The 21,691-nt window shown below is 60.5% G+C and overlaps 1 protein-coding gene across 2 annotated transcripts; it reads right to left on the minus strand.

Moving 5' to 3' along the window:
• Nucleotides 1-1,974: 1,974 nt before the first annotated feature.
• Nucleotides 1,975-20,742, minus strand: Tspan32 (tetraspanin 32). 2 transcript variants are annotated; one of them, XM_042672608.1, is made up of 9 exons: nucleotides 20,646-20,742; nucleotides 19,858-19,972; nucleotides 18,898-18,995; nucleotides 9,223-9,291; nucleotides 7,072-7,179; nucleotides 5,998-6,084; nucleotides 4,013-4,096; nucleotides 3,742-3,833; nucleotides 1,975-3,014 (listed from the first exon to the last, which is right to left on the minus strand). In XM_042672608.1, the coding sequence occupies exons 1-9, from the start codon at nucleotides 20,709-20,711 to the stop codon at nucleotides 2,918-2,920; spliced, it is 816 nt and encodes a 271-aa protein (XP_042528542.1). In that variant the 5' UTR covers nucleotides 20,712-20,742; the 3' UTR covers nucleotides 1,975-2,917. The 2 variants fall into 2 exon arrangements, with proteins under 2 accessions (XP_042528542.1, XP_042528543.1); XM_042672609.1 differs by lacking the exon at nucleotides 1,975-3,014 and adding an exon at nucleotides 3,440-3,466.
• Nucleotides 20,743-21,691: the final 949 nt, after the last annotated feature.

The raw sequence follows: 21,691 nt of genomic DNA on the forward strand, positions 1-21,691 counted from the left end.
CAGTTCTGGGGCTTGAACGCAGGGCCTGGGTGTTGTCCCTGAGCTTATTTTGCTCAAGGCTAGCGCTCTACCCCTTGAGCCACAAGGCCACTTCTGGCTTGTCCTGTGTATGTGGAACTGAGGAATTGAAGCCAGGGCTTTGTGCATGCTAGGCAAGCACTCTACCGCTAAACCACCTTCCCAGCCCCTCCCTCTTCTTCCCTCTTCCCAGCGTCTGTCTCCTGCAGGAGTGTGCAGCAGGTGCCTTCCCTTCAGGACTGCACAGGTGAGTAAGAGCGAGGCTGTCAGGGCGCTGGGGGGGCAGGGCTTGACCCAGGCCACAGGTACCCGACCGTGGCCTGGGTCAAGCCCCCGGCACACGAGTGTCTTCCCTTGGGTGTGAGCTGCGTGTGTTTTCAGGGTTGGGGGCTTTGGTTGAGGTGCACGCTCTTTGTTGTGCGCTGGCTGCCTGGTCTTTCTTTTTTCTTTTTTCAACATGTGACTCCAAGGTCCCTTACACATGGTAAGATGTCTCCTTGGGAAATTCCAGCACAGGTTCTAACGTGCAGCGACCCTGAGGACACACTGGGTGTGTCTTCATGGCCGCACACTCCACTTCTAGGAGGCGTCTAGGGGCATCAGACAGGAAGCAGATGAGGAGCTGGGCTGGGGAGTCTGGGATTACCGGGCACAGAGGTGCAGTCTGGGATTACCGGGCACAGAGGTGCAGTCTGGGATTACCTGGCACTGAAGGTGCAGCCTAGGAAGATGAGAAAGTTGTGGAAGTGGTTGGTGGTGAATGTGCTCAATGCCTCTGAGTTGTGGCTGTGACCTGTGCACACACCTGTGTTGGGAGGCTGAGAACAGGAGGACTGAAGGCCAGCCTAGGAGAGACTCCTTCACCACCCACATTGGAGCTCAGTGGCACATACCTGTCACCCTAACCTGCATAGGAGGCTGAGATTGAGAGGATCATGGTTCCAGGCCAGCCTAGGCAGGAAAGCCCAGGAGGCTGGACCCACAGAAAAGAAGCTGGGTGGGGTGGGGTGTGCTTGGGGCCCCCATGACTACAGGAGCTGCAGTAGGTGGTTGATGGCCTAGAGGTGTACCTGGGTGGGTGGGCATTCCAAACACAATCAAATTCCAAGCATCATCTGTGAATCACAGGGCCAGAAGTGTAACCAGCTGGAAAGGGCACCGGTACAGCAAGCGTGAGGCCCCAAGATCAGCCGCCCCAACTACCACAACTAAAAATGGCGATGATGGTCAATTCTGTGTTTTATTTTAACACGATTAAGGCAAACGTTGTCCCTCAGATAGGGAGATATTCCAGGCAGGGCTCTGCTCGGAAGGATTTTGAGACCCAGCTTGCTCTCGGGGGTCTGCAGGCGGAGGGGACACATGAGGAGGAAAGGGGTGACTTCTTGAAGCCAAAAGCCACCCCAGCTGGTAGTCAGCAAAAGGAAGAAGCTGCAGCTCCATAAAACTGGATTCTTCCAGCTAGCAGAGCGCCCAGAAGGAGGTTCTTCCGGAAGGGAGAGTAAGACCAAGGCCCAGGCTGCCTGTGCTTGCTCCTGGCCTGGCGAGACCCTGAGCAGGGAACCTGCCCGGCCCTTGTGGAATGGGACCAGGGATTCCAGGTACTGTGCAGTATAAAGCCGAATTCAGAAATCCTTACTCAAAAGACCACCAGAGACTGTCACCAATGTAAAAGCAAAGGAGTCTTTATTGCCAGCTCGAGCTTGGTCCCCACCCCCCTCCCCCGTGCACATGGCAGCAGCCCATGACGCTGAGAGGCCCCGAGCCCAGGGTGACAGCACTTTTTATACATTTTTTTAGGGAAGGCAGGGGCTTTGCATACATCATAACTTCTTGTAACAAATCACTACAAACCGCGGGAAAATCATAAAACAACTCTATAGTATGATCGGCACAGAACAAAGCGGGAAAGGACCAGAAACAAGTTGTTGGTTAGATCAAGGGGGCTGACGTACTTTAAACTGGTTGGCTTGCACCACAGGGGAGTCTCAAGAGGACAGGTGCTAAACTGCAGGGTGTCTGGTTTAGACAATGGTCACCAGACCCTCGGAGGGCTGTTCTGGAATTTCAGGTATCGTAATTCCAGGCATTGGGCCTGACATGGGTCAAGGGTTAAGTTGAGGAACTGAGATGGGGGTCTTGCTTAGGTTCCTCGCGCAGGTCCTCCTCTGACGGACTGTTAAGGTCTGGATAGGAAATCACTCCCCACCCCCCAAAATAAAGGCCCTCACGCTGCAAACTCTTGGTGTCCCATGCCACGCCCAAAGGTGGAGGCTGGGAGGCTGCCGGACCGGGAGGCTCTGGGAGTCGGCCGATTCACCGCGGTGGAGTTGTGATGCACTGGTGTGATTGGAGGCTGGGGGAAACTGGGAGGCGAGGACCACTGGAGGAAGTTGGCGTCTTTCCCTGCCGGGGTGCGCCTTACCCCCTCCCTCCTGTCCCTCCCTTTGCTTTCGGGCCACCCCTAGGCAAGCAGCTTTGTCCCCCACATGCTCCCACCATCCTGGTCTGCTTTGAGACCAATGCCTCTGAGCCCCCGAGCCGGAACAAACCCTTCCTACCCTAAGCTGTCACAGAGACCAGTGACCACGTTGATGCTGTGTTACAGCACAGCCCGGGGGGGCCGGGGGGGCCCAGGGGGGAGGGCCTGTGCAGAGCTGGCGGGCACTGGACGGCACTGACCGGGAGTCCGGCCTGCCTCGTGCTGGCTCCTCTGTCCTCGTCCTCCTAGCCTGGTCAGCCTGGTCCACCCTCAGGGAGGCATCGGCCTGGCGGCTCTCCCCTCCCCCTGCCCTCATCTCCCTGGAGGATTCGCGACGGCCAGCGTCGCCCGCCCTCTGGGCAGGTAGGTGACCTGCCCCACCGTGGGCCACCCAGGTGTCCTGCTGGACCTCCATGGCTATGGAATCGCCTCTGCTTCAGAAGGGTGTCGAGGCACGGGTGCTTCCTGGAAACGTCTGAAGAGGCTGGGCTCCTGGCACTGGTAGCCATGGGCTCTGAAAGGCAGGGGGTAATGAGGCTGTTCTGAACGTCTTAGGACATTGTTGATCTTTCTAGAACACTCTAGAGGCAACTGTGAATCTGTCACAGAATGTTCTGGTGGGGAACATAAGACTTCCTAGCCTGGCGCTGGTGGCTCACGCCTGTCATCCTAGCCACTTGGGAGGCTGAGATCTGAGGATTGCAGTTCAAACCCAGCCTGGGCAGGAAAGTCCCTGAGACTCTTATCTCCAGTGAACCACCAGAAAACTGGAAGTGGCGCTGTGGCTCAAGTGTGGTAGAGCACTAGCCTTGAGCAAAAGAGCTGAGGGGTAGCGCCCAGGCCCAGAGTTCAAGCCCCACAACCAACAATAACAAAAAAGACGTCCTACAATGTTCTAGAATGTTCTGGAGAGAACCACGGTTGTAGACCAGTGTAGAAGGGATTTCAAGTCTGTGTCAGAATGTTCTGGAGGGGATGGCAAAGCGCTATTTTCCAGAACACAGGGGGTAGGAGGGATGCTGGGCGGGCAGGCGCTGGTGGCTTGGCAGAGCGGGAGGGTGGGGGGAGTTCCGGGCAGCCAGGCTGGGGTGACGCTGGGGCAGGGTCTGGATCCCCCCTGCATCTGTGCATGGGGACCCCAAGGCCTCCGCTGCACATGGCCCTGAAGCCCCATCCCTCTGTGTTGTTTCTGGGGAGATGGCAGGTCAGGTGGGGGCACTGGTCCTGCTGGGGGGGTGTACCGTGGGGTCAGGGAGTATCCGTCTTTGTGGTCCAAGCCGCAGCCCTTGTGGATAGCAAGCCAGAGGAAGGCGCTGAGCAGCATGGCGTATACCTGGGGGGGGGACCCCATGCCCGGCATTAGCCATGCAGCAACCTGGGGTAGGGACCTCCTTTCCCTAAGAAGTCTCTAGACTTGGCCGAATTGGCAAGGGGTCCACTTGTCTTGGGGAGGAAGGATGCAGATTCCAGCCAGTGGAGGTGGGAAGGGGCAGCGTGGGGTGTGTGGCATACCGTGAGGGCCAGGCCGGCACTGGTCAGGGTGGAGGTGATGGTCCCCTGTGTCCTCAGGAAGTTCCTGATGCTCTGCAGGCAGTCCTGCGGCGGGACAGCATGCCTGACACCCACCACGACCACCGTCCCTCCCTGCCCGGCCTGCTTGGCCTGACCCCCAGCCCTGACCACCATCCCTCCCTGCCTGGCCTGCCCAGCCACCGTCCCTGCCTGCCCAGCCTGACCCCCAGCCCTGACCACCGTCCCTCCCTGCCTGGCCTGCCCAGCCACCGTCCCTGCCTGCCCAGCCTGACCCCCAGCCCTGACCACCATCCCTCCCTGCCCAGCCTGCCCAGCCACCATCCCTGCCTGCCTGGCCTGACCCCCAGCCCTGACCACTGTCCCTCCCTGCCCGGCCTGCCTGGCCTGACCCCCAGCCCTGACCACTGTCCCTCCCTGCCTGGCCTGCCCAGCCTGACCCCCAGCCCTGTGGGAGGGGCTGGCCCACCCCGACCACCATCCCTCCCTGCCCGGCCTGACCCCAGCCCTGACCACCGTCCCTCCCTGCCCAGCCTGCCCACCACCGTCCCTCCCTGCCTGGCCTGCCTGGCCTGACCCCCAGCTCTGACCACCATCCCTCCCTGCCTGGCCTGACCCCCAGCCCTGACCACTGTCCCTCCCTGCCCGGCCTGCCCCCAGCCCTGCGGAGGGGGGGAAGCTGGCCCACCCCGACCACCGTCCCTCCCTGCCTGGCTGCCTGGCCTGCCCACAGCCCTGACCACCATCCCTCCCTGCCCGGCCTGCCCCCAGCCCTGCGGGGGGGGGGGGGCTGCAGGGCCCCAGGCGTGGGGCCGTGGGCAGTAGTGGTACACAAGTGTCCAGGAAAAGCCACCTGACTTCTGGGAAAGCAGCTCAGGAATGGTGACACCCAGGGTCCCAGCCGGCTGGCTGCCATGGGGACCTTGGGCTGCTTGGGCCCTGGGGTATGGGGAGGGGGGGGACAGCTTCTCTGAGCGCTTCTAAGATGGCTGCTGGGGGCAGGGGGGCATGGCCCTCGCTCTCTGGGGGCCCAGTTCTGTCTGAGCCTCCAGTGTTCCCCAAAGCGTGCTTCTCTCCCAGAAATGAGGTGACTGCCGGTCCTCCTGCAACTCTGCTGGCGCACATAGCTTTCTGGGCAGGAGGGAGCATTTGGGGAAGCTTAGAAGGCTCTGGATCACTAAGCTACACCTAGAGCCACCCCGCCTTCCTGCGGGCAGGGGACCCCCCAGGCCTGGCTGGCCTGTACTCCCCAGGCTTCTCCCCACGCCCTCAGTCCTTTTACAGAGGGTCACGGCTCCTGCTTTGCAGTTGGGACCCCTGACTCGGAGCCCCTCCCCAGCACCAGCTCCCCCGGCCTTCGGGGCGGGCGCTGGGCCCTGGCTGGGCCGCAAGCCAGTCCCCCTCCGCCTCCCGTCCCTGGAGGGCAGCCAGGCCCTGCACCATGAGATAGCGTGTGTCCAGAGGGGGCGGGGTGGAGAGCCGGGGTGGGGGTTGGGCAGCTGGGCATCAGGACAGCAGGCCAAGTTCAGGTCTTTGTAGAAGGGCCACGTCCCTGCCCAGCTGACCCTCTAGCCTCCCCTCACCTCCGGAGTGCCCTTCTAGCGGCTGCTTTTGGAGCCCCTGCCCCCTCCCCTAGACAGTTGGGCAGGGCCTGGGCACGCAGACAGGGTCTGCTCTGGCCAGAGAAGGCCCAGGCGGGGAGTGCCTGGAGGAGGGAAGTGGGAGGCAGGGAGGCCTCCTTCTGCAGAAGGGACCTGGGTTCGAGGCTGACTACAGGAGCTTCCCTCTCAACCCTCCCCCTTCCCCCACCCCCGGGTTCTCTAGGGCTCTGAGCCTGTACAGCCCAGGGGTCCCGGGGCAGGGACGGGGGGTGTCACCCGGCCAGCTTGCAGGATCTTCCCAGCCCTCGGCCCGCCTCTTCCTCCCCATGCTCCTCCCCCGCCTCCCCTCCCGTCGTCCCCCCTCACCTCTCTTGCTGCCTCAGGGCCCTGACACAGGTCAGCCTCCCCGCTCCCTAAGAGTCCGAAAGGAGAGGTCTTTCCACAGCACAGAAACTGCACAAAGGAGATCAGGGAGCCACGTCAGGCGGGCAGGAAGGACAAATGGAGGAAACTGAGGCACCAGGGGACAAATGACCTGGGTGGTCCTGAAGAACTGGGCTCCCCAGAGACCAGGGCTGGAGTTTGGGGATGTCATGGCGACTTGAGGGGCACCTGGCACCAGGAGGGTGCAGCCCGGCCCCCTGAGCGGCCACCACGGACACGGAAGGCCAGCTCCCACGGCAGCCAGCAGGGCCTGTCTAAGGCCCTGTGGGGTTGGGGGGGGGGGGCAGGTGGCTCACTTGCACTCATGCACGCTGTCTCAGATGTTTGTTTATTCAGCGTGAGTTCCTGAGCTTGAGCTCAGGGCCTGAGCACTGTTGCTTAGTTTTTTTCCGTGTAAGACTGGCACACTGCCACTTGAGCCACAGCTCTATTTCTGACTTTTTGGTGGTAAATTGGGAGATAAGAGTTTCATGGACGTGGGCTGGGAAGGTGGCTCAGTGGTAGAGAGCTCACTAGCAAGCATGAAGCCCTGGGTTTGATTCCTCAGCACCACATACACAGAAAAAGCCAGAAATGGTGCTGTGGCTCAAGTGGTAGAGTGCCAGCCTTCAGCAAAAGAAGCTCAGGGACAGTTTAAGCCCCAGGACTGGCGGGGGTAGGGGGGAGGTTCATGGACTTTCCTGCCTGGGCTGGCTTCAAACCTCAATCCTCAGATCTCAGCCTCCTGAGTAACAAGGATTACAGGCAGGAGCCACCAGAGCCTGGCTAGTTAGTCATGATTTTTGAACTTGGGCTCTGCCCTTTGATCCCTCGCTGGGCCCGCACATCCAGCAGCCAGCCTTATTCAGGAAGCAGTGGTGTCCTGGGTCCCCCTGACTACCTGCCCTTGGACCACTCACTGTGGGGGCGTCCAGCACCTCTTCCCTGGACCCCAACAGGGCCAACCACCCCGCCAACTGCCAGCACAACACAGGAGAGACCCTGTCCCCAGCTTACCGTGTCCTGGATGGCGGTGAGCTCCTGGCTCTGGGTGCCCGACGGGCTCCTCACCGCCTGGTCATACACCAGGTCATAGGTGTCCAGCACGGCATCCTCCACCTGCACAGAGAGCACATGGGAGACCCTACCTTGCAGCCTGCCACCCATGGGTGCAGGGGACATGCGGCCCTCCAGCAGCCGCCTTTCCCCATGTGGCCTGCAGCTGCCCGGGGTACTGAGGGATGAGCTCAGGCTGCACTCAGCCTTGGTCCTGGGGGCATTCAGGGACCAGCAAGGGAAGCGCCTTCTGCTGCCTTCTGCACGGCGATGGGGCTGGGCCCGGGAAGACTTCACTCCCCAAGATGCACATAGCTCGGTACCTAGAACCACCCAGAGTTTGGGCAGCTGGACTCTGGGTAAAGAAGACACAGGCTCAGAGCAGACATGCGCACTTGGGGGCCAGGACAGACAGGGCGCTGGCAGCGGGGCCTGGCTGGTGCTGCCTTTGCTCCACACCCAGCATCCCCAGACACCTTCTCCTTACCAACGATTCCCTCAGAGGCAAAAGGCCACCTCTGCCAGGAAGGCCGCCCTGGCTTCCCCAGAGCTCGCTGGTCTCCTGGCCCAGGCGGGCCCTCTGATGCCTCCTTTGTGCTTGGAGACCTGAGTCCTCCCTCTTTCTCTTACTGAGGGCGCTGGGGGCAGGGGTGAATGGAGGGGTAGGGATGGAGGGGTTAGGGGTGAGTAGAGGGGGTAGAGATGGAGGGGTAGGGGTGAGTAGAGGGGTAGGGATGGAGGGGTTAGGGGTGAGTAGAGGGGGTAGGGTAGGGATGGAGTGGTTAGGGGTGAGTAGAGGGAGTAGGGATGGAGTGGTTAGGGGTGAGTAGAGGGGTAGGGATGGAGGGGTAGGGGTGAGTAGAGGGGGTAGGGTAGGGATGGGGGTAGGGATGGAGTGGTTAGGGGTGAGTAAAGGGGTAGAGATGAAGGGGTAGGGGTGAGTAGAGGGAGTAGGGGTGAATGCAGGATCCTTGTGCCTGCTCTGCCCACTCAGGCCTCCAGCCCGGAGGTCTCAGGTGGGCAGCAGACGTGCTCAGCCGGTCCTGGCCAAGCCAGACACCCCCACAGGAGCCATTTGGTCCTCCTGTGCCAGGCGCCCGGGGGCTGGTTAATCCCTGTCTGTGAGACCACACAGTCACGTCTCTCTGTGAGCCAGCCCCGCCTGGGCAGCAGGTGCCAGGCTGGCTGTGGCCACGGGCGGGCCCGGCCAGCGCCCTCTTCAACCCAAGCCGTCCTCCACTGCAACCTCGGAGCAGCAGGTCCCGGGAGGCCTGGGGACCGTGGGAGCTCTGGAGTGGGTGGTGCAGGTCCTCCCTGCCCCTCCCTGTCCCCCCTCCCTCCCCCACAGCCCAGCCACGCCCAGGGAGCCTCGAGTTCCCCTGGGGCCCGGGGTCACTGTCCTCACCCCTGCGCAGCAGGGTGGACACATCTCCAGGGACTTGCTTGCCTGGCTCTGCTGAGCACTCTCCTAGTCACTGAGAAGCAGCGCCTGTCTGAGCCCCGCAGCCAGGCCCCGGGGGGTCGGGCTGGCGTCCCACAGCCCAGCTCCTGACCGAGGCTTCAGCCGGGCACTGTCAGAGCCCAAGGCCGGCGTGTCTCTTAGAAATCGAGAGACCAGGGCCAGGAGCTTTGCCGGTGGTCCAGGGGTCTCCACTCCCTGCAAGGGTGTTTGGGGGCTCCTGGGCCCCAGAACAGACAAGAGCTGTTCTCAGACTGCTGCTGGCTGAGACCGGACGTCCAGGCGTCTTCCCAAGGCCAGGGCAGAGGGGTACCTGGTCTCGGGAACTCCTTCCTGCCACACCCCACCTCGCCACTCTGTGGGCTCAACTGGCACCCATGGACCTGCCTCCAGGGAGCTCGGCGGCATGAGGGCGGCCATGGGCCGGCTGTGGCCGGCCACACGGTGACCAGGGCATGGAGGGAGGGCAGCCCCCGGGATTCCCCGCCGGTGCTGGCCGGCGGCATGAATTATGGAGAGCCGGGCCTTCCACGTTCCCCTGCGTGCTGCCCGCGGCTCTCAGACGGTGGCAGAGCAGTGACTAGTCGGGCAGTGTGGGGACAGGGAGGGGGGACACTCACCTGGTGGGGATGGGGGGGGACACTCACCTGGGTGGGGTTGCGGAGCCTCCAGAAGGCCACCTGTGCTAGAGCCAAGAACACCAGGGCGAAGCACAGGAACCCCTGCAGGGGCGAGCGTGTGTGTGGGCACGGGAGAGGGCAGGGGCTCCCGGCATGGGGAGACCCTTTCTGGAATTTCTGTCCCGTTCCCCCGCCCTGCCATGCCACGCCCCTGCACGAGGACTGGTGCTGCGCCCCCCAGGGTGCTTCGGTTTCCCCTCCAGGGATCCCCCCAACCCGACAGCCTGATGCCTTTGGACCACAGCCCACCCCCCAGAGGCAGCTGGCTGTGCGGGAGAAGCGAAGGACCGGTGTGACCCACCAAGCTACCGCCTCCCTTTCCTGTCTTCCACACCCCTGCGTGGGCCTGCCACCCAGCATCTTCACGCTGCCCCTGCCCTGTCCTGTCCGCGCTCAGATTGGGAACGTGCTTGTAGAAGCCAGTGAGCATTACAGGCCCCTCCCTGGCCTGCCCGGTCACCTGCCCTCCCCCCTGCATGGACAGTGTAAGGATTCTGGGAGAAGAAGCCGTGAATGCCCTGCCCGCACAGGGAGCTGGTCCCTGCTGAGTGTCCTCTTGACCCTCTGGAGGATGAGCCACGCTGGTGGCCAGTGCCGAGGCCCTGGCTAGACTGCGCGGCCCTCTGGGTCAGACCCACTCCACCCCACAGCGCTGTGGCCGGGCTGATGTGGGAGCTAGGCCAGACCGACTGCTGCTGGGGCAGCTGTGGACTGGACTGGCTGTGGCAGTCCAGAGGCCTCACTCAGCAGGACCCCAGGAGGACATCTGGACACAGCCACAAATGTTGGCTGAGATGGCAGAGACAAAGAGACAGCCCTGCCGGGTGCCGGTGGCCGGCGTCTGTAATCCTAGCATCTCAGGAGATTGAGATCTGAGGATCACGGCTTGAAGCCAGCCCGGGTAGAAAAGTCCCTGTGAGACTCTTATCACCAATGAACCACTGGAAAACCAGAAGTGTACTGTGGCTCAAAGTGGTAGAGCGCTCACCTTGAGCAAAAAGAGGTCAGGGGCAGTGTCCAGGCCCTGAGTTCCAGCCCCATGACCGACAAGAAAGGAAGGAAGCAAGCAATAAGAAGCAGCTTAGCTCCAATAGGAGTGTAGAAAGATCTGGAACCACTACCCCCCAGTCCCTAGACCTGAGTGTAGGCTCTGACCCGGCAGGAGCCAGCAATCCATCCTCCCTGCCCTCGAACCAATCCATCTTCCCTGCCCTCCAGCCTGCGGTGATTAGATTATCAGCACTGTCTGCAGCTTCTCTGGGAGTGTTCCCTCCTCTCCTTCCTTCCCTCCATCCTCCTCCTCCTCTTCTCTTCCTCCAGCCTCCTCCTCCTCCCTGCTCTCCCTCTTCTCCTCTTCCTTCTCCCCCCTCTCCTCATCTTCTCTCCCTGCCTCCCCTCCTCCCCTGGCTGGCTGAGGGCCCTCTCATCTGGAAGCCATCTCTCCATGCCGCCTCCCAGGCTCCAGGACATGAGCCAGCCCAAGACCAGAATTTTCCAGAAACCATTCCATTCCTCAGGAGAAGGAGCATCAGCTCTCTTTCTCTTCCCTGTTCTCTGGACTCTCCCAGGATCTTGGGCAGTGGACAGGCCCTCCCTCCCCAGTGCAGAGGCTGCTGGATGGAGCTGGGCCCAATTATGGGCATTTTCGTTCTCCTTTCTCTGAATGAAAATAAATAAACAAGTCCACAAACAACTGGAGCTGCTTCCTCACCGCTGCGATTTCATTTCCTGTGTGTGCGGCTGTGGGAGGCGGGGGCAGGAAGGGCAGGGAGGGGCACGCACCCTCAGCAGGAAAACAGCTTTCCATTCCCCAACTCCTTCCATGCGCTCCTGCATGCTGACACACACAGGATAGCCACACACAACATGTAACTGCCACACACAGCACAGACGTGCAACATGCAGATACAGTGTACACAACTCCTGGACGCAGACACACCACATGCAACCCCACACATAACCCAAATAACACATAATATTCAGACACACCACACACAGCTTGCAGACACACCCCATGCAACCCCCTAGACACCCCCACACAACAAACACTACACACAAAACCCCAAATCATACACAGTGTACAGGTACACCACACACACCCATATCACATACAACACACTGATGTCACACACAGCCACATACAACTCAGATACGTCACACATACCCAAAGACAGCCACACAACAGCCAGACATGCCACATGCAGCAGAGACACACTCCACACAACACCTAGACATGTTACACCTGCAAAACAACCAGGACAGGCAGTCTGAGCTGGGCCCACTGCCCATGCTGGGCGGAGGGGCTGGGTGGGGTGGGGATGTGTGCGTCGGACCCTCAACTTCCTGCAGCCCTGTTCCTGCTGGCCTGACCCACAGTAACAGTGACCGGGCCCCGCGGGCACACGAAGCTCTTGTCAAGCAGGGCCTGGGGAGCTCAGAGGCCTGGGGAGCTCAGAGGCCTGGAGTGCTCACTCGCGGGTGGAGGGGGGCGGGGAGAGGCAGCTGTGATGGGGCTGGCAGTGCAGGTCCCTGCAGGGACCCTGGAATAGGAAAGGATCTGGTGGCACCCATCTAATTCGGGCTTCTCTGTGGTGGCCTCAAGCCTGGCACCACAGCGCCCTCTGGTGGTGGATACCGCAGCCCTTCCTGCCAGGCCCAGCTGCCGGCCAGCCAGCCTCGTCCTCTCTGCAGACGTCCCTGCCACCCCTCCTGCAGGGCACACTTTCTGGGGGCACAGCCCTGGAGCCTGTCCCCTCCTCGCCGGGAACCCTCCCTCATCTTTACAGCTACACTGCCCAGGTTTTTGGTGTCCACGTGTGGTCAGCACTGTCTGCTTTGTGCCAGAGGGCTGGGAGACCCTGGGGGGGCGGGGCCCAGGCCGCAGGGATGGAGGGTTGGCAGGTGGGGCCCAGCGTGGGGATGATGGGACCTGGGGCGGGGCCTACAGGGAGGAACTGGGGTGGGAGCATTGAGGATTCATTCCGGGCTGGGTGCAGGAGGGGATCTTGGGGCTGGGAGAATCCTAGCATAGCTTGGAAGCAGCCTGTAGCCCAAGGGACAGCCCAAGCCGGAGGGCTTGGCCAAAGGGTCTTCCCAGGTCTGAAGGGAAACAAAGGCCCCTCAATCACACCCACAAAGCCCTCCCAGCCGCGGGTAGCACCCAGGGGAGCTGCCTTCCCGCTCCTGTAGGACCACTGTGAGCGACCACGAGCCCTTGTGGCACTGACTATCCTATCCTTGTGGTCTAGGGGAGGGCCCTGAGAGCTGTGTGGAGGGTCCTGGCTGGTCTGTGTGGAGAGTCCTAGCTGATCCAGAGGAGAATCCTGGCTGGTCTAAGGCAGGGTCCTGGATGGTCTAGAGGAGGGTCCTGGTTGGCCTACAGGAGGGTCTTGATTGGCCTAGGGTAGAGTCTTTGCTGGTCTAGGGCAGGGTACTGGCTGGTCTAGAGGAGGGTCCTGGTTGGTCTTGGGGAGGGTCCTAGCTGGTCTAGAAGAGGATCCTGGTTGGTATAGGAGAGGGTTCTGCTTGGTCTAGGGGAGGGTCCTGGCTGGTCTAGAGGAGGGTCCTGACTGGCCTAGAGGAGGGTCTTGGTTGGTCTTGGGGAGGGTCCTGGTTGGTCTTGGGGAGGGTCCTTGTTGGTCTTGGGGAGGGTCCTGGTTGGTCTTGGGGAGGGGTCCTGGTTGGTGTAGTGGAGTGTCCTAGTTGGTCTAGGGGAGGGGTTTCGGCTGATCTAGAGACGGGTCCTGGCTGGTCTAGAGGAGATTCCTGGCTGGTCTAGGGCAGGGTCCTGATTGGTCTAGAGGAGGGTCTTGGCTGGTCTAGAGAGTCCTGGTTGGGCTTGGGGAGGGTCCTGGCTGGTCTAGAGGAGGGTCCTGGCTGGTCTTGAGGAGGGTACTGGTTGGTCTTGGGGAAGGTCCTGTTTGGTTTAGTGGAGTATCCTGGTTGGTCTATGGAGGGGAGTGGTCTTGGCTGGTCTAGAGGAGGGTCCTGGTTGGTCTAGTGGAATGTCCTGGTTGGTCTAGGTGAGGGTACTGGCTGGTCTAGGGTAGGGTCCTGGCTGGTCTAGAGGAGGGTCCTGGCTGGTCTAAGAGAGGGACCTGTCTGGTCTAGAAGAGGGTTCTGGGTGGTCTAGAGAGGGGTCTTGGGTGGTCTAGAGGAGGGTCCTGGCTGGTCTAGAGGAGGGGCCTGGCTGGTCTTGAGGAGGGGCCTGGCTGGTCTAGAGGAGGGTCCTGGTTGGTCTTGGTGAGGGGCCTGGTAGTCTACAGGAGGGGTCCTGGCTGGTCTAAGGGAGGGTCCTTACTGGTCTAGAGGAGGGTCCTGGCTGGTCTATAGGAGGGTCCGTGTTGGTCTTGGGGAGAGTCCTGGTTGGTCTAGTGGAATGTCCTGGTTGGTCTAGGTGAGGGTTCTGGCTGGTCTAGGGGAGGGTCCTGGTTGGTCTTGGTGAGGGGCCTGGCTGGTCTTGGTGAGGGTCCTGGCTGGTCTAGAGGAGGAGCCTGGATGGTTGATAGAAGGGTCCTGGCTGTTCTATAGGAGGGTCCCGATTGGTCTAGGCGAAGGTCCTGGTTGGTCTAGAGCAGTCCTGGTTGGTCCTGGTGAGGGTTGTGGTTGGTCTAGTGGAGGATCCTGGCTGGTGTACAGGAGGGTGCTGGTTGGTCTAGAGGTGGGTCCTGGCTGGCCAAGAGGAGAGTACTGGCTGGTTGAGAGGAGGGTGCTGGCTAGTCTGTGTGGAGGGTCTTGGCTGGTCTAGCGGAGGGTCCTGTATGGTCTAGAGGAGGGTCCTGGATGATCTAGGGGAGGGTCTTGGCTGATCTAGGGGAAGGTCCTGGCTGATCTAGGGGAAGGTCCTGGCTGGTCTAGGGCAAGGTCGTGGTTGATCTTGGGTAGGGTCCTGGTTGGTCTAGAGGAAGGTCTTGGTTGGTTTAAGGAGATTCCTGGTTAGTTTAGTGGAGGGTCCTGGCTGGTCTAGAGGAGGGTTCTGGCTGGTCTAGAGTAGAGTAATGGCTGGTTTAGTGGAGGGTCCTGGCTGGTCTACGGGAGGGTTCTGGCTGGTATATAGGAAGGTCCTGGCTGGTCTAGAGAAGGGTCCTGGCTGGTCTAGGGGAAGGTCCTGGCTGGTCTAGGGGAAGGTCCTGGCTGGTCTAGGGGAAGGTCCTGGTTCATCTTGGGGAGTGGTTGGTCTAGAGGAGGGTTCTGGCTGGCTTGTGTAGAGGGTCTTGATGGCCTAGAGGAGGGTACTGGCTAATCTAGGGGAGGGTCCTGGCTGCTCTAGAGGAGGATCCTGGTTGGGCCAGAGGAGGGTCCTGGCTGGTTGAGGGGAGAGTCCTGGTTGGTCTAGTGGAGCGTCCTGCCTAGTCTTGATGGTCTAGAGGAGGGTCCTGGTTGGTGTAGAGGTGGGTCCTAGCTGGTATAGAGGGGTTCCTGGCTAGTGTATTGAAGTGTCCTGGTTGGTCTAGGGGAGGGTTATGATTGCTGTAGAAGGTGGTACTGGTTGGTATAGAGGAGGGTCCTGGCTAGTCTAGGGGAGGGTACTGGCTGGTGTATAGGAGGGTCTGGGCTGGTCAAGAGGAGCATACCGGCTGGCCTAGTGGAGGGTCCTCGTTGGTCTTGGGGGGGTACTGGTAGATCTAAGGGAGGTTCCTGGCTGGACTGTGTGGACCGTCCTGGCTGGCATGGAGGGTCCTAGCTGGTGTAGGGGAAGGTCCTGGCTGATCTAGAAGAGGGTCCTGGTTGGTCTAGGAGAGGGTCCTGGTTGGTCTAGAGGAGTGTCCTGGTTGGTCTAGTGGAGTGTCCTGGCTTGTGTAGAGGAGGGTCCTGGCTGGTCTAGAGGAGGATCCTGCATGTTCTACTGTAGGGTAATGGTTGGTTTAGTGGAGGGTCCTCACTGGTCTAGAGGAGGGTCCTGGCTGGTTTAGAGGAGCGTCCTGGCTGGTCTAGTGGAGGGTCCTGGTTGGTCTAATGGAGTGTCCTGACTGGTCTAGGGGAAGTTTCTGGCTAGTATATAGGAAGGTCCTGGCTGGTATATAGGAAGGTCCTGGCTGGTCAAGAGGAGGGTACTCATTGGTGTAGGGGAGGGTCCTGGGGAGGGTCCTGGTTGGTCTAAAGGGGGGAGGGTGTACTGGGTGGTGTAGAGGAGGTTCCTGGCTGGCCTGCGTGGAGGTCCTGGCTGGTCTAGAGGAGGGTCCTGGCTGGTATAGGACAGGGTCCTGGTTGGTCTTGGGGAGGATCCTGGTTGGTCTAGAGGAGGATCCTGGTTGGTTTGGGTAGATTCCTGGTTAGTCTAGTGGAGTGTTCTGGCTGGTCTAGAGGAGAGTTCTGGTTGGTCTTCTGAAGGGTCTTAGCTGGTCTAGAGGTGGGTCCTGATTGGTATTTTGGAGATTCTTGGTTGGTCTATTGGAGGGTCCTGGCTGGTCTAATGAAGAGTTTTGGTTGGTCTAGAGGAGAGTACTGGTTGGTCTAGGGAGGGTCCTCATTGGTCTAAAGGGGGGTACTGGTTGGTGTAGAGGAGGTTCCTGGCTGGTCTGTGTGGAGGTCCTGGCTGGTCTAGGTGAAGGTCCTGGCTGGTCTAGAGGAGCGTCCTGGCTGGTCTAGGGCAGGATCCTGGTTGGTCTAGTGGAGGGTCCTGGCTGGTGCAGAGGAGGGTCCTGGCTGGTGCAGAGGAGGGTCCTGGTTGGTCTTGGGAGGGTCTTAGCTAATCTAGAGGAGGGTCCTGGTTGGTCTAGAGGAGAGTGTTGGTTGGTCTAGAGGAGGTTACTGGTTGGTCTGGAGGAGGGTACTGGCAGGTGGAGAGGAGGGTACTGGTTGGTCTGTGTAGAGGGTTCTGGCTGGTCTAGAGGACGGTCCTGGCTCCTGGATGATCTAGAGGAGGGTCCTGGTTGGTCTCAGGGAGGGTCCTGGCTGGTCTAGAGGAGGGTTCTGACTGGGCTAGGGGAGGGTCCTAACTGGTCTAGGGGAGGGTCCTGTTTGGTCTAATGGAGTGTCCTGGTTGGTCTAGAGGAGGGTCCTGGCTGGTCTAGAGTGTTAGGTTTTTAAAAAGAGGTAGCCGAGTAAGAACAGCACCACCCACGTGGTATTCAGGTAAGGGGTAGGTTTATTTAGTAGACCTGCTGGGACCAGGTAAGGTTGGCACTCCACGCGGCTGGCAAAAGAGGGCTCTGGTCCTGGGCTAGGCCTTATCTAGGGTAGGGGCGGGGAAAGGTGTGTCCAAGTAAAGGGAAGTGGGACCAGGTAAGAGGTGAGACCAGGTGGGAGAAAGGTGTGGCCACATCAGATTCAGATGTGACCTCAGCGGATGCAGATGTGACCTCTTCCAGGTGTCCCAGTTGCCTAGGTAACACAGGTACTGGGCGGGATTTGCTCGCCATCCAGGAATGGACCTTACATAGGGGAGGTTTCCGGCTGGTATATAGGAAGGTCCTGGCTGGTGTAGAGGAGAGTCCTGGCTGGTGTAGAGGAGGGTCTTAGCTGGTTTAGACAAAGGTCCTGTTTGGTCTTGGGGAGGGTCCTGGTTCGTCTAGAGGTGAGTCCTGGCTGGTCTAGAGAAGGGTCCTGGGCGGTCTAGAGAATGATCCTGGCTGGTCTAGAGGAGAGTACTCATTAGTCTAAAGGGGGGTACTAGTTGGTGTAGAGGAGGTTCCTGGCTGGTCTGTGTGGAGGCCCTGGTTGGTCTAGGGGAGGGTCCTGGCTGGTATAGAGGAATGTCCTGGCTGGTGTATAGGAGGGTCTTGGCTGGTCTAAGAAAGGGACAAGCCAGGTCCCTTTCTTAGAGGAGGGTCCTGGGTGGTCTTGAGGGGGGTCCTAGTTGGTCTGGAGAGGGGTCCTGGGTGGTCTAGAGGAGGGTCCTGGCTGGCCTAGGGCAGGATCCTGGCTGGTCTAGAGGATGGTTCTGGCTGGTCTAGAGGAGGGTCCTGGGTGGTCTAGAGAGGGGTCCTGCCTGGTCTAGAGGAGGGTCCTAGTTTGTCTTGGAGAGATTCCTCCTTGGCTGGTCTAGGGGAGGGTCCTGCCTGGTCTAGACAAGGGACCAACCTGGTCTAGAGGAGGGTCCTGGCTGGTCTAGAGGATGGTCCTGGCTGGTATAGAGGAGGGTCCTGGATGGTTTACGGAGGGGTCCTGGGTGGTGTAGAGGAGGGTCCTAGTTGCTCTTAGGGAGGGTTCTGGTTGGTCAAGAAGAGGGTCCTGGTTGGTATTGGGGAGATTCATGGTTGGCCTAGTGGAGGGTCCTTGCTGGTCTAGAGGAGAGTGCTGGTTGGTCTAGCGGAGGGTTCTAATTGGTCTAGAGGAGGGTCCTGGTTGGTCTAGGGGAGGGTCCTCGTTGGTCTAAATGGGGGTACTGGTTGGTGTAGAGGAGGATCCTGGATGGTCTGTGTGGAGGTCCTGGCTGATCTAGAGGATAGTCCTGGTTGGCCTAGTGGAGGGTCTGGGCTGGTGTAGAAGAGAGTGCTGGTTGGTCTAGAGGAAGATCCTGGCTGGTCTCGAGGACGGTACTGGCTGGTGTAGGGGAGGGTCCTGGCTGATCTAGAGGAGGGTTGTGGGATTTCTAGAGGAGGGTCCTGGCTGTTCTAGAGGAGGGTCCAGGTTGGTCTTGGCGAGGGTCCTGGTTGGTCTAGAGCAGAGTCCTGGTTGGTACTGGTGAGGGTCGTGGTTAGTCTAGTGGAAGATTCTGGCTGGTGTAGAGGGGGGTGCTGGTTGGTCAAGGGGAGGGTACTGGCTGGTCGAGAGGAGGGTCCTGGCTGGTCTAAGAGAGGGACCTTCCTAGTCTAGAGGAGTGTCTTGGTTGGTCTAGAGGAGGGTCCTGAATGGTCTAGAGGAGGGTCCTGGCTGATGTAGAGGAGGGTCCTGGCTGGTCTAGAGGAGGGTCCTAGTTGGTCTTGGGGAGGGTTCTGGTTGATCAAGAGGAGGGTCCTCATTGGTATTGGGGAGATTCCTGGTTGGTCTAGTGGAGGGTCCTGGCTGGTCTAGAGGATGGTCCTGGCTAGTCTATAGGAGGGTCCTAGCTGGCCTATAGGAGGGTCCTGGCTGGTTTAGAGTAGGGTCATGGCTGGACTAGTGGTGGGTCCTGGCTGTTGTAGAGGAGAGCGTTGGTTGGTCTAGAGGAGGGTACTACTGATTGGTCTAGAGGTATGTGCTGGTTGGTCTAGAGGAGGATCCTGGCTGGTCTGGAGGAGGGTACTGGCTGGTGGAGAGGAGGGTCCTGGCTGGTTTTTGTGGAGGGTCTAGGCTGGTCTGGGGGTGAGTCCTGGGTTTTCTAGAGGAGGGTCCTTGCTTGTCTAGAGGAGGGTCCTGTTTGGTCTAGAGGAGGGTCCTGGCTGGTCTAGAGGAGGGTCTTGGCTGGTCATGGGCAGTGTCCTGGTTGGTCTTGGGGAAAGTCCTGGCTGGTGTAGGGAGATTTTGACTCATCCATGTGGAGAGTCCTGGCTGGCCCAGATATCTAGGCTTGTGTATTGAGCCTGGATTCTTTTCTCTTGTAGGTCTGAGAATGGGGCTTGAACTGGGTACCTGCTGCTTTTGCTCACCGGCTAGCCCTTCACCACCTTAGCCACACCTCCAGCCTGAGTTCTGGAGTCGTTACAGGATGGGGTGAGGTGGCTTTACATACCTCTAAGTCTCGACCCTTATCTGGAGACTAGGAGTGCCAGGGACCCCAGAACTCACCCCAGCCATGAGGCCCTGGGCCTCCCTCACGGTAGCTGCAGCACTCAGGGCGGCTCCAAGGCCCAACAGGCCCGCCAGGATGATCCCCACAGCAAACACTGGGTGCAGGGGAGAGAAGGAGAGTTGAGCTGGCGCCTGAGATCCAACATAGGAGTCCTGGACACGGCTGGCCTTGTAGGGAGCTCATCAGGCAGGGCTGGCCTCTGGGTGCCCAGCAACCTCCTCCCTCCCTGAGCTCAGAGGAGGAAGAGGAGGGTGGAGGCGTCGGCCTCCTTCCCCATTTCTAGTCCAGCCCTCCTCCCTCCAGCAACTATCTTCAAGCCACATTCTTCCCGGTGACAGGTGGCAGAGTTGGGCAGAGGCCTTATCAGCGCAGGCCCAGCCTCCGGCTTCCTGCCCCCAGGGGTTCGGGTCCTTCAGAAAGGAGGCTGGGCAGCCAGAGCCCCTTTGCCTTGGCCTCCTCCCCCCCCCCACCTGCCCCGCCCCGGGACCCCTGTGCCCGGCCTGGGTCAGCCCTGCCCAGAGCCACCTTTCTCGCCCCTGTGGAAGTGGCCACCCGCAGGCCTGGCTCTCTTCAACCTTCCCAGCCCTCTGAACATGGCAGTTTCTCTGCTGGGACTTGCAGACCTCTCCACACCCAGGCCCCAGAGACTCCTGACAGCACTCCATCCTGACACTGCCACACGCCCCTCCCTGGCCCCATACTCCTGTGGGGCCCCAGACCCAGGGTGGGGACACTGACCATCGCCCAGGGCCGCCGAGCGGCTCAGTGGAGCCATGACCCCGAGGGGTCCGCCCTCTGCCCCGACCCCTAGGTTCTACCTGAGTCAGCTCCTCAGGGCTGCCCAGGGCTGGGGCCCCAGGGATCCCACGTCCAGGCCAGAACACCTTCCTAGGCCCCTCCGCCCAGGAGCTGCCCCCGCTGCCGGCACCCTGCAGCCTCCCCCCCACCTCACTTACCCCAGCGGTCCAGGGTCTGGAAGGGGCTCCTCTCTAAGGGTGCACGGCTGATGACAGTAAAGTGGTCCCCAAAGTGTGTGAGCACCACGATGGAAGCCCCAGCCAGGCTCAGCAGCTGGGGGAGAGGTGGGCTCAGCGCCTGGGCTGATGCCGCACAGAGCCCCTCCTGCGCCCGCGGGTAGGACCTGGGCTCCTGGGCCTCCAACCACATCCCTCATGCTTGCTCACCTTACATAAGGCAGGCCAGCTGCAGGGAGTTCTCTGGGGTGGGCGCTGGGAGGCATTTGTCCCAGCTACCCCAACATACACACTCACACACATGTATACACATAGGCATATGTACACACAGATATTGATACAAACACACGTTGATAACTTACAGACAGACACACACACACACACAGAGTTTCTGCAAAGAGCCAGAACCTTGCCATCACCTGAGCCCCTCCCCAGTGTCTGAAAGCCCCCATGGTGGGAGGAAGAAAGCCATCTCCCAGCCTGGCAGCCAGTGCCGACCCCGGCAGGACCAGCCCCGGCCACTAGCCATCCAAGGCCCTGGGCCCATCCCAGCCTCCTCCAGGCCCTGAATGGCCCCTCAGGAGGGCGGATGCTGCCACCCACAAGGGTGTCCTTCCCAAGTTATTTCAGGATGGCTGCTAGCCGACCTGGGTCATCTGCCAGATTAGAGCTGGTGTGTGTGTGTGTGTGTGTGTGTGTGTGTGTGTGTGTAGGTGTGACCAGTTTCAGAGGCTTGGGCATGCCCTGAGAAACCCACCCCTGCCTGTTACCAAGACAAAGAAGCTGGTGACCAGCATTTGGCATTTGGCAAACTTGACTCGACTCCGAAGCGCCATGGTAGTCCTGCTCCTCTCCTCTCCTCTCCTCTCCCCTGCCCTTGTTTCCCCTCCCACTGTGGTTTCCCACAGGGTGGAGACTTCAGACCGCAGGAGGTGGGCATGTCCGCCCATCTGTCAGCACACCCTACAGTGGTTGGGTGCCCAGGAAGGAGGGCGGGCAGGAAGGGGCGGGGTAGCAAGGCCAACTCCCCACGCCTCCTTGCTGCCCCAGGCTGGCTCAGGATGCAGGGAATGTGCCGAGATCTTGGGCCTCCCCAAGATACTCTAGCTGTGCGGTTCACAGGGGAAGGGGGTTTGGAGGTGGTGGGGCCAGTAAGGCCGAGGGGTGCTCAGGAAGGGGCATGCTCTCTGCCCTGGCATTGCTGCAGTTGGGGCTGTACCCAGGAGGCTGCCTAGGGTCTGACCTTTGACTCTTGGATGGCATAGAAACCTCAGAAGCTCCTCGGAAGTAGGTTTGATTTCCAGTCTTCTCTGGCGGCCCCAGGGCTGGTGCTGGCTGGGAAGATGGCTCTAGTGGTCACCACTCAAGAAGGCTCATGCTGGGGCCCTCCTGCTGCACCCTGTGCCAGAGAGCAGGGAGGTGAGGATACGCACCCCCAGGCCTCCCGCCCTGAGCTTGCAGGGCGGCTGTGCGGGTCCTGGCACGGCCCAGGTGGGCTCAGCTGCGGCACGAGGCCTACGCCCACATCAGGCCCCCTGCGCCGCCCTTTGTCTCCAGCAGTGCGGAGCTACTCACCATTCCCATCTGGTCCACTCCTCCTCCCTCGAGGCCCCTGGGGAAGAGGTGGCTCTGACACTGCTGTCCCCAAGCCCCAGCACCTCTGTGTCCAGTGAACTTCCAGAGTTCAGACGCTGCTTTTCCTGAGAAAAGGAAGGAATCTGTCTAAAGCGGAAACCTCACAGCACAGGTTGTGCCCTCAGGAAGCTGGGCTGACCCCTGACCCTTCCCTGTGCTTGGCAGCAGGGCCAGCTACCCT

This window comes from Dipodomys spectabilis, unplaced genomic scaffold (assembly GCF_019054845.1).
Source record: "Dipodomys spectabilis isolate Male_0828 unplaced genomic scaffold, ASM1905484v1 ptg000728l, whole genome shotgun sequence".
In the NCBI taxonomy this organism is placed as follows: domain Eukaryota; kingdom Metazoa; phylum Chordata; class Mammalia; order Rodentia; family Heteromyidae; genus Dipodomys; species Dipodomys spectabilis.